The 22,405-nt window shown below is 39.8% G+C and overlaps 2 protein-coding genes across 2 annotated transcripts; one reads left to right on the forward strand and one right to left on the reverse strand.

Moving 5' to 3' along the window:
* Positions 1–4,443: 4,443 nt before the first annotated feature.
* On the reverse strand, positions 4,444–6,620 carry LOC128444592 (zona pellucida sperm-binding protein 3). The gene is made up of 8 exons (XM_053427144.1): positions 6,140–6,620; positions 5,901–6,019; positions 5,648–5,751; positions 5,366–5,543; positions 5,139–5,256; positions 4,950–5,032; positions 4,725–4,849; positions 4,444–4,566 (listed from the first exon to the last, which is right to left on the reverse strand). Exons 1-8 carry the CDS (start codon positions 6,557–6,559, stop codon positions 4,505–4,507), a joined length of 1,209 nt encoding a protein of 402 aa, XP_053283119.1. The 5' UTR covers positions 6,560–6,620; the 3' UTR covers positions 4,444–4,504.
* Positions 6,621–9,597: 2,977 nt separating this feature from the next.
* chkb (choline kinase beta) lies at positions 9,598–18,462 on the forward strand. The gene is made up of 11 exons (XM_053426415.1): positions 9,598–10,483; positions 11,587–11,695; positions 11,860–11,973; positions 12,542–12,675; positions 12,757–12,861; positions 14,655–14,713; positions 15,472–15,559; positions 15,703–15,811; positions 16,619–16,719; positions 16,821–16,902; positions 17,005–18,462. The coding sequence occupies exons 1-11, from the start codon at positions 9,948–9,950 to the stop codon at positions 17,059–17,061; spliced, it is 1,494 nt and encodes a 497-aa protein (XP_053282390.1). The 5' UTR covers positions 9,598–9,947; the 3' UTR covers positions 17,062–18,462.
* The last annotated feature ends 3,943 nt before the right edge of the window (positions 18,463–22,405 follow it).

Here is a 22,405-nt window from a genome sequence, read left to right on the forward strand (position 1 = left end):
GACGCGGCCGTGGACAGAGGTGTTTTTCTCTCTCCCTCTTCCTGTCTGCGGCCCCACGGATAACCTCCTCCCCCCCTCCTCCGCTTCCTTGCCGCGAGCCTGTGATCAGACGCGCCCGCACAGCAGCAGCATGAACTCTGCAGCAGTCCACCATCCACACGGGCGGGATGGAGAGAGAGAAGCGGGCGTCGAGGCTCTTCTGAGACAGATCGGTGCACCACAGAAATGTAACAGACTGTCCTACGTTTCGCCCCCAGTGCGCCCACACGGAGCGTGAGCGCGCAGTGTGCGTCCGCAGTCCGCGTTAGAGCTCTTCAAATGTCCGCTGCTGCTAGTGCTGCTGGTGGTGCTGATGCTGCGATGCTGATGCTGCTGCTGCCTGTGACACACAACGGGTTGGGGGCCAGCAGTGCGGAGACAGAGGAGGAGGAGGAAGAGGAGGAGGAGGAGGGTGGTGTGGAGCATATAACGTCAGTGCCTTCACCATATGAGCAGGCTGCACCGAGGCAGAGCTGGAGCTGGCAAACAGTGGAGTTGAAAAACAAGAAGTGTTCACACTGACATCACACTGACAGGGACGTTTGCATACAAAACAGTGGGACAGCGCCATAAAGGCCCCCCCACTTACAGGCCACTTATATGTCCAACATCCACTCTAAATTCCTGATTGAGAACATTTCGAAAATTGTTCCTTGTGCAAGTTTCTTGGGTATTTTTAAATAAAAGCTTAGAAAATAAAACAAATGGTCATACACACGTGGACAAAATTGTTGGTACCCTTCCGTTAAAGAAAGAAAACCCCACAATGGTCACTGAAGTAACTTGAAACTGACAAAAGTAATAATACAATTTTTTACTGAAAGTTAACTAATGAAAATCAGACATTCCTTTTGAATTGTAGTTCAACAGAATCATTTAAAAAAAAAAAAAACTAATGAAAATGGCCTGGACAAAAATGATGGTACCCTTAACTTAATATTTGTTGTACAACCTTCTGAGGCAATGACTGCAATCAAGCAATTTCTGTAATTCTCAATGAGACTTCTGCACCTGTCAACAGGTATTCTGGCCCACTCCTCGTGAGCAAACTGCTCGAGCTTTCAGGTTTGAAGGGGTTCTTCTCCAGACTGCATGTTTCAGTTCCTTCCACAGATGTTCAATAGGATTTAGATAAGGGATCATAAAAGGCCACCTCAGAATAGTCAAACGTTTTGCTCTTAGTCATTATTGGGTGTTTTTAGCAGTCTGTTTGGGATATTATCCTGTTGGAGGACCCAGTCCACTTTGGCTCAAACAGCGACGGATGGTGCGATCTGACACTGATGAACCTTGACCTTGGAGTTCACCTCTATCTCTTTGGAAGTTGTTCTGGGCTCTTTGGTTACCGTTCGTATTATCCTTCTCTTCATTTTGTCATTAATTTCCTCATGCGGCCAAGTCCAGGGAGGTTGGCTACAGTCCCGTGGACCTTAAACTTCTGAATAATATGTGCAACTGTAGTAACTTGAACATCAAGCTGCTTGGAGATGGTCTTATAGCCTTTACCTTTAACATGCTTGTCTATAATTTTCTTTCCAATCTCCTGAGACAACTCCTTAGCTTTCTGTGGTCCATGTTCAGTGTGGTAGGGGAGAGCAGGGTAATGTGGGACATCGGGTAATGTGAGACACCCCCTGTATCTAGGCAACGGAACACATTTGTGCTCATTTGACCATTATGTTTTCAAGCCCTTCCCATTCCCCCCTTGCCATGAAGATGAAGTTGGTGCTGGTGCTGTGGAAAGTATGTTTTTTGTAGAAGTAAATTTTCTTGCTTTGAACTTAATCAACTGTTGTGTCAAAACAAATTGAATCAGGTAGAAAAACTTATATCATACATGTTGGTGAACTTCCATCATATAAAACCATGTGATTGATACTAGCTGAAGATTAGCCTGAATGAGATGTTGTTTTTCTAAAACGGTGGCTGTGGGGTAAAACGGGACAAATGCTGTTGGGTAAAGTGACACTGTCTCACTTTACCACACCATGAAGCACAAGTCTTAAGTTTAGTTTAGTTAAGTTTAGTCTTAAACATATTTTAGTGTTATTTCATTATATATGTTTTATTTTTAATGTCATAAACATTATAGAAAAGCCATCATGCCAAGAAACTATACACCAGGAAGACAACTTGAGGCCAAGCACCCCTCACAGAGATGGAGAGTGCAGCCGCTGAGGTCATGCAAGGAAAGAAGTCCTTAAGAAAAGCTGGAAGGGATAGAAATATTGATAAGACAACCCTCAAAAGAATCATAAAGAAAAAAGAGAAAGGGAAAGTAAAATCAGTAGCCTGGGGTGCAGTAGCTGTGGCCAAGAGAATATTCACAGATGAGATGGAGGAGGAGCTTCCAAACATTTGAAACAACTAGCTGACCAGTTCCATGGCCTTGCTCCAGTTAAGTGCCGTGAACTGGCATTTGAATACGCAAAGAAAAACAACATCCCTGTCCCTGCCAATTGGACAGAGAAACAATGTGCAGGTAAGCTAGGGTGTGCAAGAGATCACTCACATGAATCATAATAATCATAAATGTGCTTAATTGACCAATCCCCATGATTCTGTTACTAGTCCGATATTAGTGGTTGTCAATCTAGCTGTCGGGATTTTAACTATTACAACATGTGTTTTCAGTAGTTTTAAAGTGGAAAAAGTAAGCCGGGGTAAAGTGGGACACAAGACCACTTTTTTTAAAACAATCATATTTTCACTGCCCTTTGTCCCGAAGACATTCTGATCATTTCCATTGCTAGAAAACATCCTGAATTAATGGGAAATGTGTAAATTTGACTGATATATCATTTTAGCTCGCCTAGAGGGGAGCAAATGTAAACAATTTCCCACATTACCCCGCTCTCCACTACCATCATTTTTGTCCAGGCAATTTTCATTAGTTTGTTATTTTAAATTAATCTGTTGAACCACAATTCATAAATAATGTCTGTTTTTCATTAGTTAATTTTCAGTACATTTTTATTTATATTAATTGTTTCAGTTTCAAGTTATTTCAGTGACCACTGTGGGTTTTTCTTTCTTTAACGGAAGGGTCCCAACAATTTTGTCAACGTCTGTATGTGTTCTGACAAGAAAGGGGCACTTCAGATTCAGCTGGGGGCCAGTTCTCCCCATGCCCCAACACAGACCATGTGTTTCAATGTCTCGTTTTTTTTCGCCAATAGCTCGATGGGCATAGAGCCTAAATATAACACAGCGGGCAGACAAAAAAGCAAAGACAGAAAAAGAGTAAAGTCCGCATCAGATCTAAGATTTTTCTGAATCAGCGGCCATAATTTACACAGAGGCGTCAATTATATGTTCAAATATCCATGCACATCCTGATTCAGTGAGAAGCTCATTAAAGTATTTTTTTATAGTTGACTGTTAGCTCTGTAGCTTTGAGCAAATTGTGTGTTTCTTAATAAATCATCATATTAATTGTTAGTAAGTGATTCAAAAAAGACTACAGGCACACCAGGGGCCAATCGGATTTCAACTGGGGCAAGGGGCGCACCTCGCCCCTTGATTTGCACCAGTGGACCAGGGGGTCCTCTGGAACAGCATCCACAGTTTAAATGATTTGAAAGTAGCCTATTGGTAATGGATGCGATATTTTTTTAATTTCCACTATGGGTGTTGATCCTAAAGAATAAAGAGCAGTCAGCAAAAAACAAGAGCCAAAAAGGTAAAGAGTGACAAGCACTTTGGAGCTGTTCACTCCCGTGGTGCTGAAACTGTGAAACCTGCTAAGTTGTAATTGACCATATGGACCACAGGAGGGTGGTGAGTACCCGCTCAGTGGGTAAAAAGCTTTGAGTCAGCAACAACATTTGTATTATGCTTTAATGTCAGACCTCATTCGCTAAATATCCTGCATGTAAAACTGACAAAGTAACTTCATTTTAATATTTAGATTTTGTTCTAGACTCCATGAATTGAAAAGTAATAGTGTTGATGAAGTAGGATATATACGAAAAAAATGTAGGATCATACAGGATACTAAATGCTGTAGCTTTATTATATTTACTTGTATATCATATAGTCCATTTCATTCCATATCATTGTTATGTACTTCACATTCTGTTTAAAGTTTGAAGGAAAAAGGGGAAGGAAGATTTCCTTGACAATTTTATCACACTTTTAACACAACTGCTTTTTAATTCATTAAATGGAATGATTTACGGTTTATGAACGGGGGAATTTGGTCATAATATAACATATATGATTACACAGAGGCCGAAGTAAAAGCTGTTACACTTTCATCTGGAGGATTTCTTTTTTCTCACACTTTTTTTATTGTTCGATGTGTCAAATTTGGATTATATTTGATGGAGTAAATGGGGTTACGTTCCTTGTACAAGCTGAACTGTTAACAAAAAGAAAGAGAATCACATATACAGACAGATATATGAACCATTCAGAATGTTTATTTCAATGACCATAGTGGTGGCAGGGCATTGAGTAAGCGCTATTGGGGCTTTTCTTTAATGTGGATTGGTCCCAGGGTGACTTGGCCTTCCCATTTGTAACCTGAGAAAGAAAAACAGAAGATGTGTGTTACACTATCACTATGGTTTTCTCTAAACCCAGATAAGTACACCCTTTGATAGAAAGTTTACAAAATGCTGGCTTTTCAATTTTTCCTATATGATATCAAACTATTATATAATTATGTAGGAACAACATACTTTCACTGGACTCCTGGGACACGTCACGAATCTTCCTACCAGGGCTAGACAGACCTTGCCCCGAAGCTGTCATTACATCACAGGATTCACAGACTTCATTAACACCGCTGGCCTCCCTCCACATCCTGGGAAGAAAAGGAGGTGTAGGATAAGAAGTCCCATATCAATTCTCCTGTCATGCTTTCTAATTCACACACGTACATATAGGCACACTCGCAGACTCACCCATTTACGTAGGAACAAGCTCTTTGATCTGTAGTAAAGCCGGAGGCAGCTGTTGGTGCTTCCAACTGGCAGGTAATGTAGATCTGGTTTGATTATCAGAGAATTAAGAATGTTATTAAATCCAATATTGCAGATTTGTATGCTTAATAGAAAATATTTTATACTTAGGTTAGGTTTGGAGATACTCACTATTCCACTCTCAACATTCTGGAACCTGAAGGCCTCCAGCTGGAACCTAAGCTTGTTGTCTACATGGCGGTCAAGGAACCTTGAGGAGGAGTCTGTGATCCTGGCATCAACCAAACACCTGAACACGAGAAAAAACATTCAAAATTGCAGAGGGACATGCTGGGTGTTCGTGGTAATCAATTGTCAATCTGCAGGAGAATTCAAGTGAACTTCTTAAACTACCTCACCCATTGTTTTCAATGAAGGCATATCTGGGGAATGAGGACACATCAGAAGAAAGAGTAGCCACACAGTTGTTCACAAAAACACGGAGGGGCGTGTGGAAGAACTGCTCGACGGTAGCCTCAATATTAATCGTATCTCCCAAGAAATACATGTTGCTTGGTCTCTCAAAGTTGAAGTCATCTGTGCATTTAAAAACGTACATTTTACTAACGCTGACACAATCATATTTTTAATTACAGTTCCATAAATATATAAATACGCAGATACATGATTCTGTAACTCACCAGTCAGAAGTTTCAGTGTGAAGTATAAGAACTCCTCTGACACCTTAACTGCGGAGAATGGGATCCACAAAGGTTGAAGAGGAAGGCTGCTCACATCTTGCTTCCTAAATAATGAGACAGGTTTCCTTAGTATGCAAGCACCTTAACTTTGTTCTATTCCACACTGAAATGGATTAGGTCAAACGCTATATGTTAAGATTTTGTTTGTGTTTAGTTTCTTTATTGCCCCACTTCTTGTTGATCGACTACATACCTTTGATAGTGGCACTCGACAATTACAGCAGCTCTGCTAGTCCTCACCACAGAAGAACCAGGCAGACTTTGTGGAATATAGTTCAGAGTGAAGGTGTAGATAAGGGAATCTTCTGTCAACTGGCCAGAGATGTAGAGAAATAAATATTAGTAACAGCAAATAGCAATATATACAAAACATATTTTCCCATACTAATAGTTAATAGTCATCATAACAGATTTTTTCTTTTTTGTGCTTACTGCTAATGTGCTGCCACAATTAGAGAGATCGGATTGATAAATCAACACTTGGGCAGCTTGGTCCTCTCCGAAAGCCGGACAGGTTCCCAGGGTAAGGTCAGCAGGATTGATCAACTTGCCAATCCCAAACAGGTCCCTCTTGACCTCCACTACAGCATCCCTTTCTCTGCACTCGACAGCAACAGATGCAGCAGCAACCGGAAAGACCAGCTCGAAAGGCACTTCAGCCTTGGGTTCAGGCTGGGGATCTGCAGGGTATCTCCAGGTGAGAGGTTTCTCAAATGTCTGCTTTGCCTGTTGGGGGTCCTTAGGCGGATGTTTGATGGGCTCCTGCATCGCTGGCTTCTGCTGTGACCACTGAGCATCACATAAGCTGCCAAGCAAGGAGAGTGCCACAAGGCACACCGCACTACACTTCATCACTATGGCTTCACAACAACGAGTGTTCTGCACACTTCACTGGATGCTGTAAGGAGGGTGGATATGTGCACATACTTTTATACCACGTGAATATGTTTACTCCCATTACATTCCCGCCCCTTCAACTGGGCCCTCCTCATCAGACCTAATGAGAGTAAACCTTAGCCAATGACATAAGTGCAGCTGTTGACCAAAACCTATGACATAGATGTGTTGAGACATTTTTAGCTGAGTTCAGATTATTTAATCTCTTGATACATAAAATGTGACTGTGCCCTAAATTGTATACCCTATTTAAGAAGTCTACATACATCTGCAAACATAAATCAATGTGAGGATAATGTACCAAATTGAACAGTATCATGCTAGTAAATTGAAAGGTTATGTTAACTTTTCTTTAAGCAAATGAGAAATATGTATAAATAGTTGACAACCATGTACCAAGTTATGTTGACCGTGGATTAGGTCTACCTGCCCTTAACATGAAATGTCAACTTCTGCATTCTGCCAAAGTACATTTCGGAGAATGTTGAAAATCAATTTGGCTCCAGCAAAGTCACAAAGAGGAGATAACATTGTTCCAACACATTAAGTCGGAGTTTGGAGAAAAGTGAAATGACTTTATGTGAATATACTTTTTAATGTTACAAAGCACTGAATGGACCTGATGATGATATTGTGAGCTTAAAAGCAGCTGGTGTTTTAAATCAGTGTGTGTGACTAAATAAAGATCTTTAATACGTATCTGCTTCTTACTCTGGCAAATTCCAACCATTATTTGAACACCTAATAAATGCTGCACCACTTATGCTGTGGCAAGACCAAAATTTGATTCAGGATTTTAGTTCAGGTCAAGCTAAGTCAACAATTAACTCACGATTCATCATCTCCCCTGCAACAGATACCGATCTTCAGTCACTCCCTCACATTTTTTTGTAAAGCCCATTGACTTGTCTTGTTGTGGAAATGTGTTTTTACAAAAAGACGTCCTCTTCCTCGTCGCCTTTCATTTTAGCTTTTATGTTTCACTCACTTTATTTTACCATTATTTTTAGTTTGATGTATGTCAACAACACAAAAAGCCAAGCTATTTCTTATGGTTGTTTGCCTTTTAAATACTGAGTAAACTGCAACATGCTGAAAATGAAGTTGACCACTTATATTTTTAATTCAAGATTTAACAGTTTAGCTCTGAATAGTTTCCTTATTAAATAAATATTTATTAAACACATAACAATTAAAGACGTTTTTGTTATATTTTTGGATGTCTAAAACTAACTTTTAATAATTGTATTAGTCAAAATTTAACAGTAAATGTTTTTTTAATGTATGATATAACTCATCCAAGTTTTTTTGAAGGGCTTGAAAACAGTGACAAGGGTCATGTCAGACCAACCTGAATTAGCAAACATTAAGCGTCTTGTGTGCACTTCCACAGGCAAAGTTCCCAGAATCTTTTTTTTGCCAGTATTTTTGATGAAATTAACTATATATATATTACACATATCCCATACATACATATCAAAAGTCATTTTAAGAAATAAACCAATTTCAGTAGCAGTTATTCTGTCACACTGTAATTAGGATGTACAACAATGCACTGGTTCAAAAGTTATATAATGATAGTTAGTGGCTTGTTACTTGAATATTCTCCTGATTATCATTGTCTTGGTAGATTTTTATACAAAAAATAATTTTGTTTTCAGTTTTAAATATACGCATGACTCCAGCTGAAGATTTCTTTAATTCAATTTTGAATACAATCAAGTGTAAAAAAAAGTTACAAATCTGACATTCATGACGATTCTGATCTACATTAAGGATTTGCTGAGTCAAAGAGGAACCTTCCGCATATCAGATGCGGATCCGTTACATCTACTGAGTACTACACTGTACTAGATGCATACTCTAACCACTGTAATTCCTCTTTCATCTTGAAAAATCTGAATTGTTCACTTGATGATTCTGTCAATTAAATGTCAGTGCATATTACAAGAAGAAGGATGGGTAGTTTTAGAAATGACAACTGCACTTATAGATGCAAAGAGGTATAAATTCTGATGGTGAGTCTACCTGTTTGGCATTATCTTGAATCTCTTCATTTTTCCACCAAACACCGCCCAGTAACCGGAGCATTTCATTTGCAGTTGCAGGCGGCCAATAGGATGTGAGATATTGAAAAGTCTGTCTTTGCAATATCTGATAAAAGGCAGCAACTTTGCCCCACATTTTTCACAGTATCAGGTGTTCTTCATGAATCCCTCTGCTGTGAAGCCACAACAATGAAGTTGATCAGAGGTTGTCTCCTGGCATTGGTCCTTCTTGGCTGTCCGGCTGATGCTCAATATCCCAAGCCCCAGCAACCCCAGCCGCCCCAGCGGCACCAGCAGCCCCAGCCGCCCCAGTGGCACCAGCAGCCCCAGCCGCACTAGCCGCACCAGCAGCCCCTGCAGACCCAGCATCCTCAGCAGCCCCAGGCATCAAGATATGCACCACCATAACCACCTCAAAGGCCGCCCTTAACGTAACAGTTAGTATATCACTCTTGTGATGTGGCTGAACATTACAAGATACAATGTGGGGCTTTCAGCATTTCTGGCCAAGAGTGTGAAGCTATAAGCTGCTGCTTTGATGGATGCACCTGCTATTATGGCAAACGTCGTAACTATTTCTGTATTGCTCAAAAAAACTCTTCACTTCTGGTACACTTAAACACTTTTAAAGTATATAAGCATTTGAGCAATTTGTGGTTGTTTTGAAAACAATCATAAAGCATCTATGGGTTATATTTAATGGAGTATTTCAAAGATAATTGGGCTGGGACCAGAGTACCAAAAGAAAACAAAAATACATTAAATATACTAGACTACAATGTGATCACCATCTTTCTAAAACATACCATAAACAAAAAGGAACATGGTAGATTTATTTGAGAGCTGCTATATTTGTCCTGTATGTACCTGAGGGGCTGAACTCGAGGGACTTTCACCGCTCACGCCACTCTCTCGTATAAACACTTCATTTCCCAGTAGCCTTTGGGGTACGAGGAAGCTACCGTATCGTGACGCAAAGCCCAAAACAACCAATGAGAATAGAGAAAGAACGCACACACGCATTGTGATTGGCCACTGCAGACACCTGAGGGGCTCGAACTCGGCAGGGCTGTCACCAATCACGCCACTCCCTCAAATAAACCCTTCATTTCCCAGAAACCTTTGGGGTACGAGGAAGCTGACGTATCGTGCCGCAACTCCCGAAACAACGAATGATATGACAGAAAGAACGCGCACACGCATTGTGATTGGGCATCGCAGACGTCAGTTCGGCTCAGTCCGGAACGCTCCACGCTGTCGGTGGACGTCAGTAAGTTGAGTGTTCTGATAGTTTAATGCTCGATTTAACCCCCCCCCCCCCCCACATGCTGCTATCACCGGCTTGTTATGGTCGCCTCTTCCGGTTAAGGAGCATTACCGGTGCCCTGCGTTCCACAGCGAGTCCACGCTGCCGCCTCACACCGACACTGAACAACCGCCGTCCTCTGCTCCTCGCCCGCAAACTCTCGATGCAATCGAGTGGAAACGCGCAAACCAGCCACGGAGGTCGCCATGAGCCGGGCCCCGGAGGAGCAGGCGAGCCGGGCCCGGAGCTCTGCGGCAACATCCCCTCCATCACTACGGAAGACACGGGTCCTCCGCTGGCGAGGAGACGACAGGATGTCGTGGTTGACGAGAAAAACTTAAGGACGCCGAGTCCTCTTTTCGACGCCAGCGTGGACGACGACTCCGAGGCAGAGTCGTACCGGGGCGGGAGGACCGAGGATGTGGACCGGGACACCAGGAGCCGCGCGTTTGCCTGGTGCCGGGACTTTTTGTCCGGGTCGTGGAAGACGATCCCAGAGGAGGATTTTGAGATCAGCATCGTCAGGTGAATAATAAATAACACCGATGTAAACAGCACCGCAGTGTCCTTGTAATGATGGAGGGTCGTTTTGTAGTCAACTATTATGACGACTCTGTAATGACCGTCATTAACTGTTCCCTGTTATTATTTATACAAACAATAATCATATTCATAATTAAACGAGAGCAAAAGGAGCTACGACACTAGATCCATAAATCAAACCAGTAGGGAACGAAACGTGTCAACACGCATTTGTGTTGCTATTTTTATAAGAGTGCATTTGATGGATTTAACAAATAACGTAACCTCATTGATAACACAGGTAAAAGACGGCTTGTTATTTGTTCATTTGCTACAATAGATAATGATATTTACCAATAAGATTAATAATAATAATAACCATGTCAGACATAGTAGAATTAAAGTTACCCATGGAAATACATACAGGAGACATGTGATGTAGCATGTGCCTCTGATCATGATCAATGCAGGATATGGCCTTAGTTATAGGGATTTTACCTACAAAATAGAAAATGTTGTATTACATGAGTTCCATACTGACTAACCTTCTTTCTGTGGACTCTTTGATAAGTAGTTATGGTCCCAGATTGGAGCCACTATCTTTATGGTTGTTCTGCTGCTGTTTTAATCTTTTTGGGTCATATTTTCTTATGTAATGAGCTGTATCCCCCGCAACACAATGGGAGACTTATAATTTGACGTATAGTGTGAACACATCACGACTGTTTGCTGTCCTGGCTCCTAATTGGCGGAATTAGTTCCCCATTGACATCAGTACAGCAGAAAGATTATACATCTAAAAACACACCCTTTCTTGGAAGATTGTACTTTCTTGATTCTTGTTGTTATGGGTTTGTACCCTCACGCACTTATTGTAAGTCGCTTTGGATAAAAGCATCAGCCAAATGAAATCAAATGTAATGTGGTTGGGTGTGGTGTGTTGAATCTGTTCTATGACATTAACTTGCCAAGAGCTAAACCAAAACACAACAGCCTCCCAAGACAAATCTACATGTTGTTTGTCTTCTGATCGTCCTGAGAGGTGGCCTGTGGGGTCAGGTTAACCTGCCTCTGAAATGATAAAACAGCGGTTTTTGTTTTTGCAGTGGTGGACTGAGTAATCTGCTGTATCTGTGTACATTGCCTGAACATGTGAACTCGGTGGGAGAGGAACCTCGCCAGGTGCTCCTCAGGATCTACGGTGCCATCCTACAGGTTGGTCTGTTTCAGCGAAATCATATTAATCCATGACCCGGTGTGGCTGCACATATTTAATAATTATGGTGGGGAAATGAAAATCAGATCAAATGACATTAAAAGCATTTAAAAAATGATGATATTGTGTCTGACGTTCAGTCTTGTCTGTGTCTCTGTCACAGGGTGTGGACTCTCTGGTGTTAGAGAGTGTGATGTTTGCCATCCTGGCAGAAAGAACTCTGGGACCAAAACTTTATGGCATCTTCCCTGAGGGACGCTTGGAACAATACCTTCCAGTATGAAGCACACACAAGAGAAATAAACTGTGTCTCTGTTGGTTCACACTCCTGTCATCTTCAGCCAAACCATACAAGCACAATTGACATAAGGTTATTTTGGATGTTAATGTGAAATTAAAGCCCTCAAAAAGCCAATTCATTAGGGTTACAATAATAAATGGTGATAGGACAATGCACAGTGGAATTATGACAACATTGTTGTCAGAGATACAGAGCATCGTGTTTTGATGGTGTGTAATCAAACTTTCAGTCATACTTTGTGATGAAAAATCGATCTATGAGTTAGTTTGTTTCTCCATCTTGTTAAGATGACACTCATGTCAATTTGAAGTTGATCTGATGAAAGCCCTGGGACAAGTTCGTCAAAGTAAAAATGTGAAAAATGGCCACTTAATGTTAAATGGCAGGCTTCCTGTTGCGTTTCTCTGGTCATGATACACCTGTGTAAGCCCATTAGGTTTGTGGAGATTCCAAGGTCCGGCTGCCGTTGCTTGACCTATAGTTCATAATGTTAAAGAAGCATTCACAGATATATAGTCATTTCCCCGTATCTCTGTTCTCCCAGAATACCCGCATGAACACAGAACAACTTTCAGATCCTGCCGTCTCAGCTGAGCTCGCAACCAAGGTGGCACGTTTCCATGAGATGGTTATGCCCTTTAACAAAGAGCCTAAGTGGCTGTTTGGGACCATTGACAAGTAAGGACCCCCTAAGTATCACTCTTTGTAATACTATAACTTTTTTCTACTTATTTGTATCGTCTACTTTATTTCTTTTAGATACATGTATCAAGTGATGAAGCTTAAATTTGTCCGGGAAGCACATGTGAAGAAATTCAAGAAGCTGATGAAGTTTGACCTGCCTGCTGAGCTGCAAAGCCTCCGGTGAGTCCTGCACAACATTCTGTATGTTGCATGGAGTGGCTTTATATGTATTTTTATATATAAAGCAGCTATTAAGATGTTATCGGCAAAGAAGGTGGGATGCAACCTTTTGTATACCCTGGCCCCTCTTTTCCATACCACGCAGTGTCAGTGAGAGACAGAAAGCGAGGAGAAAATAGCAGAACGATGATGCAATCCTTATTGCTCAAGCGATGGGTGCTTACATGTAGTTCCATCACAGCCGTATCATATTACTCACTGTAATCACCAGCTCGGAAGGGTGTCAGTGTAGTCTGTTCAACTTCCCATGTTAAAGGGCACTCACAAAAAACATGGAGAGTGGTTGTATTGTAATGATCATATCGGAGAGTGTTGGTGGGTGGTTAGCCTCTTGTCTGCCAATGAGTCGCGGAAGTTACTGTCAACACGTGGATTCAACAAATAATGAGTTATCCTATCATATAACACGTTAGACAGAGTCAAGCTTAAAGCCTTGTTGATTTTGTGCTCTGTATATAAACTAGTAAAACAATCCAAATACCAACTTACAGATTTGTTGGATACAAGTTTAATCTGAGGGAGAGGACGAGCTGTCTGTTTCCACTCTGAATGCTGACCTTTGTTCCACTTTTGCCACAACCTCACTGCTGCGTCCTCCTGACACTCTGACCTTGGCAACCAGTAGAGTTCCAGCGCAGTGTTTATTGTCTGTGTTTATCTATGAACACATTCGTCTATCTAGTAGATAAACCAGTCTACCACTGAAGGAAAACAGGCCAATGCGCTGTCATCACCTGACAGACGTCCTCCTTCTTATCGGAGCTCATAACATGTGTTTTGTTTAGACAGATATAAGATATCAGAGGGACATTGGTTTCTTTCTCCCCTCAGGATTTATCACTTTAATTTCCGCAAGGTTTAATTATATTCCCCAAAACCTCCTTTTAGAGTGTTGAACACCACTTTGACCAAGTTTGAATGTATAATTCAGGAGCTTCCTCATTCATAAACACTATGGAACTTTATAATGAACAAAGAGGCAAGAACAAACAATTACCATGTGTGTGAGAGACCGGGTAACACAAATAAAGAAAACAGCGAATATAGCGATTATGATGTAATTTTTGAATTTGCTTCAAGATCAATTGTATAATGACAAGTATTCAGACCACAGCTGAGCATTTGAAGAAAAGTTTACATTTTAAAAATAATTATTGATATATCAATTTCCCGCTCATGAAGACTATGACACTGGTGTACTGCCCAGCTCTATTTGCTTGGCCAGCCGGGTTAGTAGCTGATTTAAATGGCGTCATATGTATTACATATGAAACCACTGTGTTTACCTGCTATCCCATACCAATAAACTAAAATATGGAACATTATGTTAGATGCGGTTCCCTTGATCCCCTTTCCACGACCTCTGCGAATGAGGTTATGTTTTCATCAGTGTCTGTTTGTTAGCTAGTAGAATTCTGCAAAATCTCAACTGATTTCCATGAATTTTTAGGTAAGGACTGGGACAAGACCAAAGACATTTGAGAACAGATCCAGATAAACAGTCAGAAACAGTGTTTCGTTTGGGGGGGAAAGGGCATTTAACTTGGCAGAGGAATGCCCTCTCATACTGCCCTTGTAATTTTCAAATATTTATTTCTTTATTACTTATAGCAGTATTATAATAATGCTTGAGTAACCCTACTTCAAAGTTCAGTACTTCACCATCTCTTATCTCTCTTCTCCCTTTTTCTTTATCACCCACTCTTTTCATCCGGCTCTCATCTCCACAACAGTGCACTGCTGGCAGAGACACCATCACCAGTGGTTTTTTGCCACAATGACGTCCAGGAAGGTAAAATAAACTTCTCACAAGTTTGTCTGATTGATCCTTGTCCCCTGTCCTGTGAGGCTCTTCTGTCACATTTAGAACGAAGAGCAGGATATTGCATAAGTCAAAAGGGAGGATGGGGTCTCTATTAATAGGGACAGCTCATATTCTTGTGCATCCTCCTATGGGTGAAAATGAGTCATGGACGTAGATGAGGTGACAGCCGCTGATTTAGTTTTCTAAGGAATGAGTGTTTCACAGAACAGAAACTCACTGAAGCGGAGCTTACATCACATGGCCAAATGTATGTGGACACCTGAGCATTATACCTACCAATGTTAATTCCATGTGCATTATTATTATTATGCTGCCTTAACAACCTGCCCTCTTCTGGGAAGCGATCTGATTTGAAACTCGGTGGAACAGGAATCAAAATGTTACCCCAATGCTATCAATTATCACTTATTATTATTACATTCATCCTCACTTAGAAGCCAAACCCCAGAAATAAAGTACAGTGGATGTTACCACATGCTTTTGTGTATTCCTTACATACAGACTTCTCAGTTACTGACCACACATACTGAATATCTATTACTTTTAATAACGGGCAGCTGAAGAGAGTAGATGCACCATAAGAACCCACGTTATTTCCACACACGGGGTATTTACGCACGCTCAGTGTGTGATGGCGGCTGCTCTTTGACTGGCTCATTGTTACAGAAATAAAACCACTGATTAGATCAAAGTGGTTTTTCTCACTTCTTGTTTTTCTGTTGCAGGAAACATTCTGATACTGGACGACAGTGGCCAGTCCTCATCAGACAGACTCATGCTGATAGACTTTGAATACAGCAGCTACAATTACAGGTAATGTGTGAAGTCTGAGGAGTGGAGGGATCAATGAGTCATACATCAACACTGCTGAGGCCTTATGGTTAGAAGTTAGTGTTTTTGGGCTGCAGTTTTACATCTTTCCTCTGCGTATTAACATAGAACATGTTATTTTTTAGGGGTTTTGACTTTGGGAACCACTTCTGTGAGTGGATGTACGATTACACCTACAACCAGTGGCCTTTCTACAAAGCCTCACCAGAGAACTACCCCACCAGAGAGCAGCAGGTCTGTCTAAGCGTTTTACAGCCCTAGTGTAAAAGGCAGCTACTTTTCTTTGCTTCATTTTTTCCATCCTTGGTCTTCACAGAGGTTTATAAGCAGCAATGGCTGTCATGTGCTCAAATGATTGTCTCTGCTGATAAGCTGAACAGTGCATTGAATCACTTTCTAATCTCTGTGAAGCTCAGACAGCTCCGTTGTTTAGGAAAAGGTGATGGAAGTGTCTTGGTCTCACAATGCCCTCTAGTGGTTTTATTTCTTAATACAAGTGGACCATAAACACAAAGTGTTGTCAAACAAGACCCAAATGTCTTTGTTAGTTCTACACTTGTGTTATGTTAAGTCCACATTAGCAAGATGTATAGAATGCACGCACACTTTGCTTGTTACACACACAGAATATCTGTTTGTGAAAGAAGTGAAACAGTTTTCCTCTGCAGAGAAGCGTTCTCTCTCTCTATCTTCTGTACAATAGCAATCTGACATGGTGTAAACGAACATATCTCACATTTTCTGCTACAAATCGGTAATTTGTCCCACAATCGTGATCTAGAAATGTGTGATCAACAATTGTAATGAAAAAGCATCTTAATTAATAACAGTTTTGGTACAATTAACTTATTGTTTTTATTCATTTATCTGTTGCTGATATAATGGGTTAATAAGAACAAAATATGAGAAAACAAATGCTTATGTAACAATAATTTATTAAATGGAACAAAGATGAAACTAATTAAACAATCCATCATAACATCTACAAATGTAATGAAGAGTACATGTGACTTGTCACAATAATGTTCATTCTTTTTGCAGCTTCATTTCCTAAGAAGTTATTTGTTAGAACGGAGAAAATATTCAGACATTCCTGAGGACCAGACGAAGATCGAAGAGGACATGATTATTGAAGCCAACAGGTGATTATTTACAGCATTGGTGTGCAGTCACAACTTTTGGCAGAATCACAGTAACCCTGGCAGTGTTGTGTTATTTATTGTGTGTTTGGTCTGATTTGTAGGTATGCATTAGCTTCGCACTTCCTCTGGGCCCTGTGGTCCATCATTCAAGCCAAGATATCCAAGATCGAGTTTGGATACATGGTAAGGAGAATAGTTTTTGTCTGATGGAAACAAGTAAACATGACATTTACTTAATTTTTCACTCAGTCTATGCCCTATAGTGATTAACATAATTTTTTGCAGGACTATGCCCAGGTTCGATTAGATGCCTACTTCAAGCAAAAAAAGCTCTTCTCCTGAATTCCACCCTGTCGGGATATTTATTTTCAGCAATGTGTTATTGAAACACCAGCTCTATGCACGTCAGCTCATGACCATCTGTGGTTTTTGAAAAGTGTGAATTTGCAATTTAAGACGCGTGCATAAGCACAATAAAAGCTTTCAGGCAATCCAATTTCTCAAAGTACGTGCCTCTCCAAAGAGTGGAATGTTGTTGGAGCAGATTTAGCTCTGTAGCTCTGAATGTTGTTGTGAATCATGTAATGTTCAGATATGCTGTTTTATCATTTTTAGATGCACTTAATATTTCTGGACCATTTTTTGTGACATCAATAATTGTTTAGCTGCACTGTCTTTGCATGTCAGTGATGGACAATCCTCGTTGCCAGAGTTTTCATGTCTTTTCATTTTAGACTCTGAATCTTACTGTAGCAATCATGTTGTATTATTTCACTTGTAGAAATTAGTTCTTCATTGTGGGAGGCTTTTGTATAACTCGTTGGTTCAGTGTTTTCATTCCACCTTACCTCTTTCTTCTGATGTTCATTATGTATTTGGTCGCATAGGTAGATCCCATGATTGCAGATTGTGAGGGAAGACTGAAAGTAAATATTCTCACCTGCTGCTCCAAACTATATCATGTGTCAGTTAGTTTTACTGCAGAGTTATTATAAAAGTTTACCTATATTGTTAACTTTTCACAGGGGCTATTTTATACATTATCATTGTAGCAAACAATACTTCCAGTTAGATTAACCATCAGAAAAGTTATTAGACGTGAGGCACTTAATATTGGATCTTGTCACTACTTTGGTTGCAAGGTAATGTGTGAACATTACTGCTGCTCCTCTAATTGTCCGCCCATGTTCGATTCAGGTTATATTATCTCTTGTCATATATGTGTCACTCTATGCTAATGTCAATGATTAAAATGTTTTCTATTCATAGTGTTTTTATTTGACAAGAATAATTCTGTTATAATTTCTATATGGCACATTAGTGTAGCCACATTAAATTGGATGGATTAAATAAAATTTAACAGTGATTGAAAACAGTTTTGGAATAAATTCTTGACTTAACCATATAAAAACATGTATTATTTATGACTTTCCTTCTAACTCAATTGAATGTGAAGTGGGGTTTTGACATTTATTTGATTTTTTTTTTTATTCGTTTGTACTGTCTCCTGGATTGGACTGAATGCACTGCCATCAACTTTAATGTCGATATCTTTGTTTCGTGCATCATCAGTTTACTCTTGATATGAAACTACTGAAAAAGAATCCGTGCCTCATTAACTGTAGCTGTTTTTACAGCAGAGTTGTCCCTGTGCAGTTTCATTCTGTTAAACTTTCTCTTTATTCTTTCGGTCCTATTTGCACTACTAAAACATCATTAAAAAATAAATGTGCTTGGAAAATATACTGGTGGACTTTTTTTATTTATGTATTTATTACCTGTTCGTTAACTAAGTATTCAAATTAATATTATTTAATAAATGTATTGACACACACTCTCATATAACTGCAAGGTAACTTGAATGCCCCATGGTGACGTAAGGGCGATCCTTCACTGTGCCAGAGGGACGACTGTTGTCCTACCTCCATGTGCCAAGAATAGACCGGCAGGAACAAGAAGTCTACTGCTCAGAGATCGAGGGGAAACTTTAGAATTAACTGCAGAACAAACAGGAACTCTGAAGCCAAAGTTTGATCTTAACCAGCCTTTTATTTACTGTGCTTATCCTGTTAACACCGGGGTCTTAAATCTTTGCTAACTACCGTCTGTGCTGTCAGAGGGCACGTGTGTGTGACTGAGAGCTGAGGCAGGGCGAAGTCAAACTAGAGGAACACAACTAAACTGACTCTTCCAACCACTGCTCTTCCATTGTGCTGCAGCTGTTTGGAATTCTTTGGCGGGGGGCTTGCCTGACCTTATATGGAGCCTTTAAAGCACCATTCTGAGTGTGAGATTATAACAATGGTAGTGTGAGTGGAGCAAAGACCTTTTTATAGTTTTCCAAATCTAATAACAGTAATATTGACTTATCCTGTTGAAATAAAGTGAAATGTACTGAAATTGATGCAAATTGTTATTTATAATTTCCTGGATAAACATTCATTTCAAGTTCATCTCCACCAAGGTTACCAAGTACAACTTGACAAATGTATGTTGTGTTTTTGATGACAGATGTCTAGGATGTACAACACATGTACAGAGTATGATTTTAGTGAATACCAAAGCTCCACTCAGTTAATACACCAGCCAGTTCACTTCATCTGCAACAGGAGAAGTTCTATTAATTTTGTCTTTAAAATTTTCATTTAACTTGTCAAGAAAAGACATTGAGAGAACAAAACAAAGAGGACAAAAACAGTGAATACAGGACAGTTAACAGAACGGAATGACACAGCAGTGTGTGTGTGTGTGTGTCTTCTATATTTATAAATAAGTTACTATATATATAATTATAATAACAATACTAACAAAGTCCTACTACTACACACACACACACACGCACACACCACTAAATTATAGTGGTTGAACAATCTGACTGCTTCTGTCTTGATACCTGTGCTCTGGTCTTCAGCTAGGTTTTAATTAATAGGCTGTATACCTCATTTAAACACTGCTTTATCAAACAAAATGTAAAAAATGTATATAAATGTACTAAATTCTCATGTATTAACAGTATTTGAATTAATAGATTGGTGCTAGTCCAGTTATTTAAGTCAGTATCGGACCAATATCCAATAATCAATCGATTAATAATCTCATCACTGCATCCTAAAGCGACTTTAATCTACACTCTACTGCGTTTATTTGACAGCTCTATCTACTCACCAATATCACAAATGTAATAATATATATTTTTGCTCCCGAGTGAAAGTTGTGGATTTAACTTTTCTTTATCAGCACAGAATGACAAACACTTAATAAAAAGCAAAAAAAATGTATGAATCTGAGCTGAAAACATTAATACAGGAAACATATTATTAGACATTATCATACATATAGCTGAAATTACTATCCAAAGAAGCCTCCAATAGTGCCACCTCAAGAAACCATTACGTTAGAGTACCACTTAATCCATCATGAATAATGACAGGGAATATTTTGCAGAATTAATACTTTTACTTTTTGATATTTTAAAACATTTTCTTAATGATGTTTCCGTCATTTTAAATGTGAAGTTTTAACTTGTAATTTAGAGGGTTGAATGCTACTTTTACTTTCGTAAATTAAATTAATGCAACATCCACCACTGATCATTTAATAAATATGTGTATATAAAAAATATATTTACCACTTTAAGATATACTGTATGTCATCTTAAATAGATTTATTTTGTACGGAGACACCATCAACTCTCTCATAGGGATTGGCATTGCGCTCTCTGGTGTGCCAGTTTACTATGTGGCCTTTTACCTGCCTGAGGACAAGAGACCCAAGTTCATACAGAAATTAAATGGTAAGGCTTTTTAACAATAACTTCTGTAGTCCCGAGCAGTTTTGTGTTTTATTATGGTAAGATTATCAATTAACTTCAGTGGTTGTTTGGTCATTTCAAACATGTAAGGAAGAAGTGATAAAGGGAAAACAGTTCCCCTTTGAGATACTGACCTTTATTCAAAGACATGAGATTATGCACGTAGTAAAATAACTGTTGATCATTACATAGTTTGACTTCCTTACACAGTCTGTCCCATACGTCACTTGGCCTTTCCACTCCCTCTGTCTCAAACACAGCTTCCCTCTGAGCAGCCCTGACATCTCAAATAACTCACCACGAGGAGAGAGCACTTGAGAGACTGCAGACTTACTTTCCTCTGCGAATGTGACACACTTCTCTTCAGACAACAAGGAGTATTTCCTACGAGGATTCAATAAAGGTTCAAGCTGACATTTTAATTAGTGTTAAGATGTAGATCTTCTGTGTGCTTCACTTAATAGGCCTGGGTTTCTTTATTTTAATTTAAATTAGGGCTGTGAAATGATTAACATTTTTAATCAAATTAATCACAGGTTTCTATGGATTAATCATGATTAATCACATTACCGATTTTCTCGGAATATTTTTGTGAAAACAAGATTTATGACATTTAACTTTTCTTTTGTGCTGCAACTCAGCAGTTCTTCAGCAGTTATCATTGCTTTTCCATATGGAACATTAATATAATCTTCATCCTAAACAATATTCGGGCTCCTTAGCCATTGTGTGGTTGAATAAAACTTTTTTTTTTTTTTAAATCAAACAGAAATTATTTGAGCTTCTTAGCCATAGGATGGTTGACATTTTTTATATTTTTTGTCACACAACCATTAACCACACCATGATACAATCTAATGCCTCTAAAGGCCCTCTTAGCTACTCGTTCTTTAGCCAGTTGGTGAGGCAAACTAACTTGTTCAAATTCTCTGACAGTAAAGCTGACCGCTTCTTTTGCACAATGTGTCCGGCGAGTGAGTCTGGTTTGGCGCATTCCACTTGAACGCCCCTCGCCAACCAACACATGCTTCGCGTTGCGGTGGTTAGGCGGGTATTGCTACGTCGAAACGATAACTTCTCGCAGAGTGTGCATATCACCTTGGTTTTACTGAATGTTCGATCTTTGTTTTTTTGGAACACGATCTTCCCGTCCAGAAGGTCCTCAGGTTCATCAGAATTATCCATGTTGTTAGTTTGTTTGAATGGCAGCGGCCGTCTGACTGCATTAGAGCGGCGACTAGTGCAGAGGCGGCGGAATTGGAAGGTCCTTCTGCGCATGCGTTAAATGCGTTAAAAAAAAAACGAATTAATCATGTAATTTAATCATAACGCGTTAACGCGTTATTTTTCACAGCTCTAATTTAAATATAATAAAGAACCAGACTTTTTTGTTTGTCTGTTCATGATACACCTGTGTCTTCGAATTTTGTGAAGATCGGTCAATGTGAACGTGTTCCAGGGTTCTCGGGGGGCGCCGTTGAGCCATTTTTCCACGCCGATTTAAAATTACTCCAGATTACGTAATTTTTAACGAAGTTTCAACCCAATCGAAATCTAATCCTGCCCCTTTGGTCTCCTCCACTTCCTGTGGGATGGGCTTACTAGACCACTTCCTGCAGGCTTCAGGCTTTTTGCCAGGTGAGGAATGTATATCTTTCAAAGTTGTCAATGTCGAAAAGGGGGCGAGTTCAAACAAGAAATCTGCTATTCCAGTTACACTCGTGTTAAATAAGTTAAAAACACATGCTGGTGTGAAAGACAGTCACCATTCTTCATCATGGCAGTGAACATCCCAGGAGTGATATTGATGGTGCTCTTCTACCTGATGGTCCTTGGGATCGGCATCTGGGCTTATTTCAAGTCCAAGAGGGAACA

The sequence above is a fragment of the Pleuronectes platessa genome, chromosome 7, assembly GCF_947347685.1.
Source record: "Pleuronectes platessa chromosome 7, fPlePla1.1, whole genome shotgun sequence".
Taxonomy (NCBI): Eukaryota; Metazoa; Chordata; class Actinopteri; order Pleuronectiformes; family Pleuronectidae; genus Pleuronectes; species Pleuronectes platessa.

Bases quoted from the DNA above. Each gene is read 5' to 3' on its own strand.
- LOC128444592 (XM_053427144.1), bottom strand. From the start codon at position 6,559: ATGAAGTGTAGTGCGGTGTGCCTTGTGGCACTCTCCTTGCTTGGCAGC. The intron at 6,020-6,139 runs GTAAGCACAAAA...ATCTCTGGCCAG, and splicing joins ATTGTGGCAGCACATTAGCA to TTGACAGAAGATTCCCTTAT. The intron at 4,850-4,949 runs GTGAGTCTGCGA...TTTTCTTCCCAG, and splicing joins GCTTGTTCCTACGTAAATGG to GATGTGGAGGGAGGCCAGCG.
- chkb (XM_053426415.1), top strand. From the start codon at position 9,948: ATGCTCGATTTAACCCCCCCCCCCCCCCACATGCTGCTATCACCGGCT. The intron at 10,484-11,586 runs GTGAATAATAAA...TTGTTTTTGCAG, and splicing joins TTTGAGATCAGCATCGTCAG to TGGTGGACTGAGTAATCTGC. The intron at 15,560-15,702 runs GTAATGTGTGAA...GTTATTTTTTAG, and splicing joins TACAGCAGCTACAATTACAG to GGGTTTTGACTTTGGGAACC.